The following is a 12053-nucleotide window of genomic DNA, read 5'->3' as shown; positions in this document are numbered from 1 at the left end:
GTCTTTAGGTGAGAGAGAAGACGGCTGCTGGGGTTGACAGTTTAGCTCACGCAGAAGAATGTTCATGAAGCAGCAGCGTGCTACTCAGGTACGTCATCTGCTGTAAAAACATGCTAAGCACAATGTCATGTTTTTAGAAGCAGGCCATTGTGTGTTTTAAAACCTACGTGTTAAATTGAAACAAGAGTGCTTGCAGAGACACAACCGACACATCCAACCACGCGTTTTTTTCTGGACACAAGAACACGACATGGTAAAAGTAATGTCGAACCCCTTTGTTAAGTCAACTGTTGGATCGAGGCCTTCCCACACAGGTGAACCCAGTGTTAGAGTGTTCTGGGCACTGTGCTTATAAACCAAACAACCTGAGTTCCATTCCTGGCTGTGGCTAACTTCAGTGGCGAATGATGTCTGAACTCATCCTCAGCCCTCCCAGCATAGTGAACTATGGACAAATATCTACAATGGCAGAGTTTCGGAAGGCCTCAATCCAACATGGCTCACAATCTTCTGGGTATGAGCCAAGTGCTCTACCACTGCTCCTATTTGACCAATGAAGAGAAAAATACATGATTGAATACAAATAAGATAATGGTTAATAATAAATAAGCTATTCTCCCTGCATTGAAAAGTGAAACAAGCAACCTTGTTTATGATGCAGTGGGTGTTGCTGAGTTGCCTTTTACTCATGGAATGTAAAAATAAATCGCGAATGAGACGTAACGTAGCCACGGTAAAACAACCTCAAATACCGGTATTCCAAACTAAATATTAATAATGTCAGCCATGAGCAGGTATTGCATTGTTACAAGTACTTCTAAAGGGAAGGTTCTCACATACCTTTAGTAACCTATCTCACAGATCGTAGCGACCAAACGAACAATGCAATACATACAGGCAGGGCTCGTATACAATTTCAGTTATATTTGTCGTATTTGTAAAATGGAGCTGAAAGCTTTTTTTTGTTAACTATTCAATGCAGTGACCGCAGGAGAAGCTTCCACTCTCAACGCAAAAACCCGCAAGCAAACAATGCGAGACCAAAGCTATAACACACTAAAACCAAGACGCAAAGGACGCATTCCGAATTTGCTCTTGGCATTGCGACAGCCGCGCACGTGTGAACAATACCTTGCATGCCCCGTATGGGACGTGTTTGATAAGTCACGTGTTGGCATTTATGGAATGTAACTGAAGTTGAGTAGACTTTGTGAAATCATTTGAGTGGCACTTGAGAAAAGTCAACATACTCATTGTTTAAATATATAACGACAAACTATATCAATGTAGGTCTCGCTCTACCGTGTTTGACCAGACAAACAATGGCAGTATTTATTAATGAATAAGCATTAGTTTAGTCTATGGTTTATAATTATATTCTGTCAACTACTACTACTTCAGTTAAATTAATTATCATCGTTGTTTTGGAGAATATAAATACATTAAACAAGCAATGTCTCCTTCACACATCCGTCTTTTCACGTGAAAAAAAGATTTTAACTGGTGGATTATATAAGCATGCATTTATTTTATGGATATATGGAGAGGTTATGTAATTATTCTTTCTACTGCTAAATGACCTAAATCAACACACTACTGCAGTTAGTTTATTATAACCACATATGCACTGGATTCAAATACATTGTCAATGGGTATTTAATGAATGCATATATTTTGTTCCTTATCCATTACCGCTAAACATGGCTATATGATCTAAATTCATAAAAATATAAATGCATAAAGATTGGACGCCAAGAAAAACTTAGTTTTTGTATTCTTAATTCATGCAAGGTCATTCACTCTTTTGCTCTCGAAATGGTGATCATTACCCCATTACTACTTGCAACTTATTGGAAAATGCTCTTCATCTAAGGAAATTAAACTTCACAAAAAGTCAAAAATCCCCATTTGACTTACACAAACTGGACTGGCAACTGAAGTTAGCGAGCAGCAACTAGAGCATAGTATTGGTCGGTACCTAGGATGAAGAGTGGCCGTCACAATGGACCACTGTCTTCGACTCCCCCATTACTTATATTTACACAGTCTATCACTGAATAATTTAATACTGAGTCAAATTTTAGGACTGGGTCACCCCAGGATAGGTACTGCAATTGCCCTTGATGATGACGGCACCTGGCCGCTTTAGGAATCGTAGCGAAATGTGTGAACAATTGCACAACCGTTTCCCACGGAAATTGATCTGACGCAATTTTCTTGGGGAAAGGCTGTTTCACAATGTGCACAGAGCCCCGTAAATGTACCTTCTTTGCACAAGGTGCACAAACGACAGTTAGTAATGTAGCATGTGTTTAGCGAAAAACATGGGCCCTGGTAATACAATACTGTTTTGCGCTGTGATTGAGATTTTTTTGTTGCTATCAAAGTAATTTTTTACAAAATGTGGAAATTAAAAGAGGCGTTCTGCTTCTTGAATTAAATACTGAATGTCGTGGTACAGAATGAGCGAAAGAAGCGATCACATTTCACTGTGAAAGAAGCCTCTATTTTAGGGAGTAACCCAATCATGTGTGAATTGCATGTGAAATTGCCTGAAAAGTTCAGTTCGTTTAGGCACATAATGGAGCAAAAAAACAGTGCAAATGTTGGGTAGAAATTTCTTTAATACACATTTAGATTGCTATGTAATTTAATCACTTTAAAAGTGTACTATAATGTTGAACGAGAGGCACCTCTTGGAAATAATAGCAATAAAACTCAACTCAATACAACTGCAGTAGTCGTGCGATAACTGTGCTGTGGCACAGAACAAAAACACGACTGTTTTAATATTGAGGTATATTATTATTACGCTATACTTTGAAATGTCAACTCTTACAAATGTCAGTGAAAAAGAACAATTGTGTTTATGTGACACACAAAAATCTAAGTTCGCATTTGTTTCTACAAATAATGCTTGATATAAGCAGTTAATTTACTTTAAATCTGCACATTTTGCAGTGAACTTGCTTTTGGAATACATCATGTCTTCACACCTCAACTGGGTGAACGTATTGCCACTTGGAACAAATCAATGCACCCATGTATTGCAAACATTTTCTTTGGAGCTTATCCATGTTAGAATCACACGGGCATACCACGTTTCGCTATCAAAACATTAGACTTTTTGTGCAGTTTGGAGACTTAAAAAAATATTCCATTACAGTATTACATTTTTCTACCAATAGAGCAGTCACGTTTTACGTTTTACACCGTGTATGAAATGCACTCAGTTATGTTTCTATTCTTGCACTTGGCAGCAGTATGTTGAGCTAGATGCCACTAGATGCCAATGTCTGCTGCTAACCGCGAGAGGGTTTCAGGATAGAGAGTTCGTGTAGTTTTGCTATTCCTCCATTGAACGAGCGCAGACTACAGTGGTTTACTACATGGTCCATAGTTTGGGTTGCATGGCCACAATTGCACTTATGTGCCATGAATTTTCCTTTCAGTACTCATCAACCTAATGTTATGATGCGGTTGATGGTTACAAGTGTTTTCGAGGAATGTCAAAACCAGGAGGCGCAATGGTTGGGTCTCAAATGAACTGTAGCCTTTCCGCTGTAGCCCACCTATCACAAGTTTTCGTGTTACCTTAAACACAACTAATACCGTCATCTGGGCGAAATGTATGTTGTGAATACGAATTCAGATACGATCAGTAGAACTCAGTTATGTTAAAAGCAATACATTCAGAAACAGCCAGCAGAATCCAATAATTTTATTATTATAATTATACAAGAATCACATGACTGAAATAGATGTTTAAAAAAATTATCACAATAATGGATGCCACATTTTGAAAGTAAAGTTTAATTTGCTGACGTGATAATGTGTGTGTTGTGTAATTTTCTTTAAAAAACATTAAGTTGCAAGATATGTAATGTTGTCCATTTCCGTGTGTGTATTTGTGTAAGCTTATCATAAATTGTTAAGTGGAGAGGCCGCGCTTTCAGAATATTTATTTGAAGTTGTGGTTGTTACGTTTTATAGAGTTTAAGAATGTATACAATACGAATAAATCCTATATGGAACATTTCAAAGTGAGAGGTGTGTTGTAAGAGAAATACATGCATGTTATTACACTGACATAAATATAAACATTAACACAATATGACACGTTATTTAGAACAAGAAAATACTCAGGCACTTACTGCAGTTATCAAAAGGAATCCTGGTCTCCACAATGTATGCAATTTTTATATGCTATCCATGTGAAACAGAATATTTTTAGGCACGGATACATATAGTATCCTGTAAAATCGTCACCATTATGAAGTCATGATCTGTTCACTACTGCGTGAGTGATGAGATTGGCTCACGTGCATGAGTGGCATGGATTGTGGCATCGGGGAACTGTGGGAAATGGTAGCGGCAAAGAGAGGCCTTCATTCAGCAGTGGATAGAACATGCATGCTGCTGATGATTACTTGAGGTTTATGCTTTCTCTCCGCCTTATCTATTGTCTTTCCATTCGTGTTAGTCCAAACGTAACCAGCTTAAGACAATGGCGTCAATAATTCGGAAAGCAGCAATGTATATATTTCGTGTCTGATGGAATATATTACTTGTACCTGTGACCTGCGAATGCAAATTGTATATTGGTGGGATCTTTTATATCAACCTATTTTAAAATTGCTTTATTTAGTCTGCTCAACATTGCCATTATTGTAGCTGAGATTCGATTTGAACCTGCAAACCTTAAACCCCAGGGCAAATGTGTCAACCAATTGCTTATTCAACTGTATAGTTATAACATAGTGCAATAAATGTGTCTTTAAATATCTAAAAGGTAATGGTGCAACCATGCAATGTTTTCCTCAAACCACTGCTGGACCTCAATTAGAGGAAGCTCTCGAGAACCTCTCTTCAGTTAATATATGTAACGTTTAGAACCCATCACCATAAAAAATATATATATCAAAATTGGCATCTCATTATTGGAATTATCTATTTCCATAAGCGTTTTCTGAGAACAAGGTATACAGATGTCAGGCGTGCGGCAAGCTTCTGACATTAATATTGTATGCAAAATATTAGGTTGTGCAATCAAATTATATATGCACTTGTCCATATTGATATCATAAATAATTTTTTAATGTGGTGGTAAAACATTAATCCCCATCGGTTAGTACCATGCTAGTGACGATGGACTACAGATACCGAGTCTATTTCATAAACTGTAATATGTACTGACTGCACGTGTTAATATATTTAAATTCATGAGACATTTTTTTCCATTAAAGCACACTTTAAAACGTATATCTTCTTTATAATTTCTCTTTCGATGTATCCGATTCACTTTTTTCCATAAGTGATGGTCTTGGAAGTGTCATCTGTTGTAAAAAAGGACATAAAATGTGTATCATTTATTAAGCTATAAATAAGAAACGCATTCATATAAAGTTAATTTTCCATGTGACTACAGCGATGTAAAGTGCCACATATGTAATGAAAAATACACTAGAACTTTATTTGTATTTGGAGACTTGAATTCCTATATGTATGGTCCAGTTCACATGATAGAGAATGTCTCTTTACATCTAAACTCTAAAGTGTGCCAAAGCATAACTAACAATGGGTTAAATTGCCAAGGTGACGTAATAACCTGCTTCATTAGGGACTTGGACCTGGGCCACAGTATCTTTCATTGATGCAAGAAGAACATTTATATTTACACAATCTAACCACAAAAACGTTATTAAGTAGAACATTTGGATTTATTATGAAAGTATGGTTTCAAAATATGTATTTCTGTTTTAGCTTCAGCTTCACAGAATTAAATTCAAAATGGTAGCTTTCAGCACAAACTTAATATACACATTCACATTTCTCCATAATTACTCCCTTCACGAAAGTCATGTCAAACCGTATGTTTTGTATTGACTTGTAAGTTTTGAGAGCTGTACAGGATTACCTCTCTTTAACCATATTATGATGCAACCGCATCGCAATAAAAAAATGTTGAACACAAATATCACAGTATGTAAAGAAAGCTAAGCCATATGAATCAGTGCTTGGCATTTTCAGCGATTATTAAAGCAGTGTAGCTGCAAGTTCATAAAGAACAACTTTTAATCATCCTGTGTAGTGGATGAAAAATTATCTCAATGCATTATTATAGAATATTACTTTTATCTGTATGAACTATGTAACATATTGTGGCTTATCTCACCTTAGTATTGCTAATATTGTAAAGCACTGGGCTCCAGTTTGAGGGAATTATATGAGAAAGATTGCTGCTTGACTGGCTGTCTTCGATACCACTTTGTGTTCTCCATGCTGAAAATATGAATACAACAAAATAATCCGTCACTTTTTTAACACTTCCCATACTGAACTGGCTAGGATGCAGCACAAAAAAACTTGTTTTACTTTATATTTGATGGAGGTCCAGTTATAAAACAAACATTACATATTTAACAACACAAATAGAAAAAAACAGAACTCGGATTCATGGGATGAACACGACTGATACAATGGAGTGGCAATAAAGGAGCCCCTATTTGCAAACTAAGAAAATAAAGAATAGCAGAGGGAAGGGAGAAGAGACAAGGAAAGACAGAGAAAGTGAGGATAAGGAATGGCAAATACACAGTGAGGTAAACAGCAATGACTTCACAAAGAGTGAACAAAAGGAGGTATATTTAAATACACTTTTGCAAGCTAATGTTCTCAGTCGTATCTTATATTTATACAGCGCCTTTATCCAAAGCGCTTTACAAGGGTTATGAGTGGTATAATGAGGGTAGCTAAAAGTGATATGGTGGATAGGGATGGAGTATGGGGAGGGAGGTTTATTGGTTACTGGATTTACGGGGGTACCTAGGGATGGAAGGAAGGATGGGGCAATGGTGACAAGGTGCGTCTGGGGGAGGAGCGCAAACGAGAGAGGGAGGATGTTTGCTTAATGTGGAGAGGAAGTTTGTTCCAGTGCAAGGGGGCAAGTAGTGAAAAGGAGCGGAAACGGTGGATTGTGCACAAGGAGAGGGGGAACAGGTTCGGAGTAGGAGAGATTGAGAGCCCAGATGCATTTTAACGATTGTAGAATGTTGTTGTTCACAAGCATAACACGAATATAATCGACACAGATATAAAGAAATAAGTGTACACAACATTAAAATACTATTGGCCGTGGCATAAATTTTACTATCTTAAGACATGTCGCTTTTACAAATATTACAATGTGGCCCACCGATTTGGAAATTGAACCAGCTACTCTATGTGGTTTGGTCAGGTGCTTGGAGGTGTAATATAATTTATAAAAGCAGTCTTTATATAGAATATTGGTTTAGAAAATTATATAACATTATGGCAAAGTTAATTATAACATTGTTCTGAGACAATTTAAAATCATGTTGAAAGTCACACCGTTTACAAAATTGGATATTATACCGCAGTTTGCCTTCATTTCCACAATGGTGAAATGGGTACAATGTAATTATTTTATTTTGAGACTGCATACAGGGAGACACTTTGATTTCAAATCATTTCACCAATTAGGGAGAATCAGTGACGTAGCACTCCATGGTGAGGGATTTCTCACCTTTATACCCAGTGCAAGGTTATGTGGACCCCTGAAAAAACTTGGTTTGGTGGAATTGCATTAATTGCACCACTCTTTCAAACTCCAGTTCCCGCAATCTACCACGGTGTGTCTCCCGCAGTTAAAAAAAAAATCGATTTTGAATACAAATTAAAACGTTAACGCAGAAACGTGCCCTACGGTGAGGACTGATCTAGCCCTAGCAATTGACCATTTATTGCAAAGGAAAGCATATATGTTATCTCAAGCACTATTACATATATTTTAGAAAACAGAATGAACAACAAATTAATTTAGATTTGATTTACTTACATTTGAAGTAGGGGAGTTTCCCTTCACTACTCTCCTCGTCTCCAAAATCACTACATGAAAAAACATGACAATAGTTTAAAAACGCTTGTTTTATCCAGAATTGTGTCACCTGTTCATATTAATAATTGTGTTTCCTACAAGAATGTCACGTTGCATGAGCCTGACCATGTCACGTCTCGCAAAGGCGGGGGGGGGGGGGGCAAGCCTGGTTTATGCTTCCCTCACCAAACAGCACAAACCAGCAGGGTAAAGTATGGATGTCTCATCCAAACAAAGAGCTGTACATTATTATTACTTTACAGTATATTAAATATACTCTCGCTCTGAATCATTCTCTCTGAGAGTTGAGTGAAAATTGTGCGCATTAAAATTGTGTTGTATTTGCGTTTCCACCACGCATTCAGAAATTCAGTTGAAATAACCATTTATACAAACCTGTTTCCACTTTTAAACATCTTGTAGGATCCAGAAACTCGATGTCTCCAGAACACAATGATGGCTATTAAGATGAGGAGCAGGCCGCCCAGGCTTCCGAACAAGATCCCAAAAAAGGCTGGTGATGTGATAGTCAGGTTTTCACATCTGGTCCCAGTATAATGGTAAATACCATCTTGGTTGCAGCTAAAGAAATGAAGTAAGCGGCATGAGTAAAATGCGCATATTGACACGATTACACGTTGTTTATAATTCTTTTGGGACATTGTTTCAAGAAAATTAAGATGTGTACCACTTTATGTGTACCACTCCACTAGCATTAAAACATTTAGTTTTGTGCACAACAAAACTATATTTTTATATGAAACACATTATTTGGTGATGATGTTAAATGTTTTGTTTGTTTTAAGACAGTGTTATTGACGAACATTAAACCTTTTAATTTTTTTTATATTCAGCTGTCAGATACATTATATTTTTTGTCAGGGTGGAAGAAGAGTCCAAACACCTTTTACAGTGGTTCTCTAGAGCTGCCTGTAACAGTGGCTGGGGCAAGACATTGCAAGGATGGATCTGTGCGCTTTCTCCTTACTGTTTAGGAATATGTAATGATATACACAATTGAAGTAACATTTTTCACAGTGAAACTCACAAGCACACTGGCCCAGTCTCTGTGCTTTCGCACTTCCCCCCATTCAAGCAGTTGTTCTGCTTGGCACAGGGGGACTGACACCGGATGCCGTCATTGGGATCGGTGAAAGGCTGGTATCCAGGCAATGCCGTCTCGCACACCACAGCCTTCAACAGCTCCTCCAATGAAACTGTAACACATTTCCCTCCAAAAGTTAAAACCAAGCTCCTTCATTGTTGTGTTACAATGTATACCGTCTCAATTCCTTTTGCATTCATTATTTGCAAAGTAAGAATGTAATGGTTTTTCAAAATATATTTAAAGCATATACATCCAGAATAGATTATACATATATAAATATTTGACCTTGCTATTGCAAGGATGCTGTGTAACAAAACACTTTGATTATTATTCTTTTTGCACAGGATTTGATAAGTCTTCATCTTGTATTGTTATCATCGTTGTTTTCCTGTGTTACTCATGATACAAACAATTAATAATTCACGCATATTTCGCGAATCAGACATTGATTGAGAACTCGGAGGTGCTGATGCATTTTGCGCTGCTACTCATGCCTTTAACCCAGGCACCCCCTGTAAACATACATTTGTAGCCTCAGTGGGCTCTCATATGGTTATACAGGCTATGATTATAATGATAATATATTGGAAATATAATGAATAAAATAAGTTTAACCAATAGAGTCAATCAATATACGACACGTCCTACAGGGCATATCATTAGCCTGAAGCCAGAAGGGAGGCGTAACCTGTTTACTTGTGAGAAATACGTAAATTTTGATTTAAAGCTTTCGTGACTGCAGGGATTCATATTCTTGGTCCTTTCGGTAAAGTCACGTAGAAGGGAAACAATAAAATAAGAAAAATAAAAAAACAATAAAATTCTCACGACGTTTCGACTGCAACACAAGCAATCATCACCAGGTGTGAAAACCACAGCAAGAAAATTTTCTTATATTTTTATTATTTTATTGTTTCCCTTCTACGTGACTTTACCGAAAAAAACAAGAATAGAAATACGTAAGTTTTAAAATACTGTGTTGTGACAAGTGACGAATCCTTACGTATCTGTTGCACAGTGATGTTGAGTAATTGTAAGCCCTCGAACATGCGTTTATTTGTAGTGAATAACGCATACATTTTTTTCTCAAGAGACCCGTTATAAATGGAGAAGACCTGGACACTCGTTGTGTAATTGAATCTAGCTGTGCTGTTCACGTACGTGGTTGTATTTATTATGCTGAAAAAGGCAAAAAATGCAACATATCAATGAACATATCTCAGAGCAGACCTGGTTACAGGCGTGTATATGATGAGAACTTTCTTTGTGGAAGGTAAATATATTCCCTGGACCAGAGTTGCATTCACCCAATAGCAAATGCGTTAAGCATGAATACTGCCCACAGTACCACAAGAACAATGCTGCAATGACATTTAAGTGGCGATCCATGACAGTTATTCTGGTAGTTTACACTAAAACTGGTTAAATCTGATTACTGTTACAAATGTCTGACAACTAAATGTGCGTAACATTGATAATAACGGCTTTGTTTTAAATGATGGCATTCTGCTTACCTCATGTTTTCCACAGAGCAGTCGTAGTAATTGGGTATTGTGTCTAATGTATTGGAAACCTGTTGAAATCACCAAAGAAAATGGCAAAAAGTCCATTGAAGGTATAATTATTAACATCTCCAACCATGTTACTAATATCTCTCAACCTGTAGATATTACCTAGGTGTCCAGCCGGGTGTAAGAGTAGGGCAAATAACCCCTATATGGGCTCTATAGAGCTCCCTGTCGAAGGCCTTTCTCCCAGCAGTGGCGTGAGCGAGCAATTGCAGGGCTGCGCCTTTACTTGCCTAGGCTGTGTCGCGGGCGGTTTGAAAATAATGTTCGGCTTCTTTAAGCCGGGTGCACCACCAAAACACTATGTAGTAACCTCACTGTAGTAACCTCACTGTAGTAACCTCACTGCAGTAACTTCACTGTAGTAACTTCACTGTAGTTTACCTCACTGCAGTAACCTCACTGTAGTAACTTCACTGTAGTTTACCTCACTGCAGTAACCTCACTGCAGTAACCTCACTGCAGTAACCTCACTGTAGTTTACCTCACTGTAGTAACCTCACTGCAGTAACCTCACTGTAGTAACCTCACTGTAGTTTACCTCACTGTAGTAACCTCACTGTAGTAACCTCACTGCAGTAACCTCACTGCAATAACCTCACTGTAGTTTACCTCACTGTAGTAACCTCACTGCAATAACCTCACTGCAATAACCTCACTGTAGTTTACCTCACTGTAGTAACCTCACTGTAGTAACCTCACTGCAGTAACCTCACTGTAGTAACCTCACTGTAGTTTACCTCACTGCAGTAACCTCACTGCAATAACCTCACTGTAGTAACCTCACTGCAGTAACCTCACTGTAGTTTACCTCACTGTAGTTTACCTCACTGTAGTAACCTCACTGTAGTAACCTCACTGCAGTAACCTCACTGCAGTAACCTCACTGTAGTTTACCTCACTGTAGTAACCTCACTGTAGTAACCTCACTGTAGTTTACCTCACTGTAGTTACCTCACTGCAGTAACCTCACTGTAGTTTACCTCACTGCGGTAACCTCACTGCAGTAACCTCACTGTAGTTTACGTTACTGTAGTAACCTCACTGCAGTAACCTCACTGCAGTAACCTCACTGTAGTTTACCTCACTGTAGTAACCTCACTGTAGTAACCTCACTGTAGTTTACCTCACTGTAGTTACCTCACTGCAGTAACCTCACTGTAGTTTACCTCACTGCGGTAACCTCACTGCAGTAACCTCACTGTAGTTTACGTTACTGTAGTAACCTCACTGTAGTAACCTCACTGCAGTAACCTCACTGCAGTAACCTCACTGTAGTTTACCTCACTGTAGTAACCTCACTGCAGTAACCTCACTGTAGTAACCTCACTGTAGTTTACCTCACTGTAGTAACCTCACTGTAACCTCACTGCAGTAACCTCACTGCAATAACCTCACTGCAGTAACCTCACTGTAGTAACCTCACTGCACTACCGCAGTCACACCACAGAAATGTCACCAGGCTGAAAATCAGTTTACA

The 12053-nt window shown here is 38.0% G+C and overlaps 1 protein-coding gene across 2 annotated transcripts in view; it reads right to left on the bottom strand.

The window, feature by feature from the left end:
- Nucleotides 1–3706: 3706 nt before the first annotated feature.
- The window catches only part of LOC116946999 (uncharacterized), a 51856-nt gene continuing 43509 nt past the window's right edge, over nt 3707–12053 (bottom strand). For both annotated transcript variants that reach the window (XM_076070190.1, XM_032962336.2), the window contains 7 exons: nt 10520–10578; nt 10009–10184; nt 8946–9114; nt 8294–8479; nt 7859–7908; nt 6176–6282; nt 3707–5336 (listed from right to left, as the gene is read on the bottom strand). In XM_076070190.1, coding sequence (XP_075926305.1) covers nt 5271–5336; nt 6176–6282; nt 7859–7908; nt 8294–8479; nt 8946–9114; nt 10009–10184; nt 10520–10578 — 813 coding nt within the window. In that variant the 3' untranslated portion in view covers nt 3707–5270. The remainder of the gene's footprint in view (nt 5337–6175; nt 6283–7858; nt 7909–8293; nt 8480–8945; nt 9115–10008; nt 10185–10519; nt 10579–12053) is intronic.

This window comes from Petromyzon marinus, chromosome 28, assembly GCF_048934315.1.
Source record: "Petromyzon marinus isolate PM22_M1 ecotype Great Lakes invasive population chromosome 28, UKy_Petmar_22M1.pri1.0, whole genome shotgun sequence".
Taxonomy (NCBI): domain Eukaryota; kingdom Metazoa; phylum Chordata; class Hyperoartia; order Petromyzontiformes; family Petromyzontidae; genus Petromyzon; species Petromyzon marinus.
Note: the sequence above shows the minus strand (reverse complement) of the source record. Positions and strands in the feature narration are given on the sequence as shown.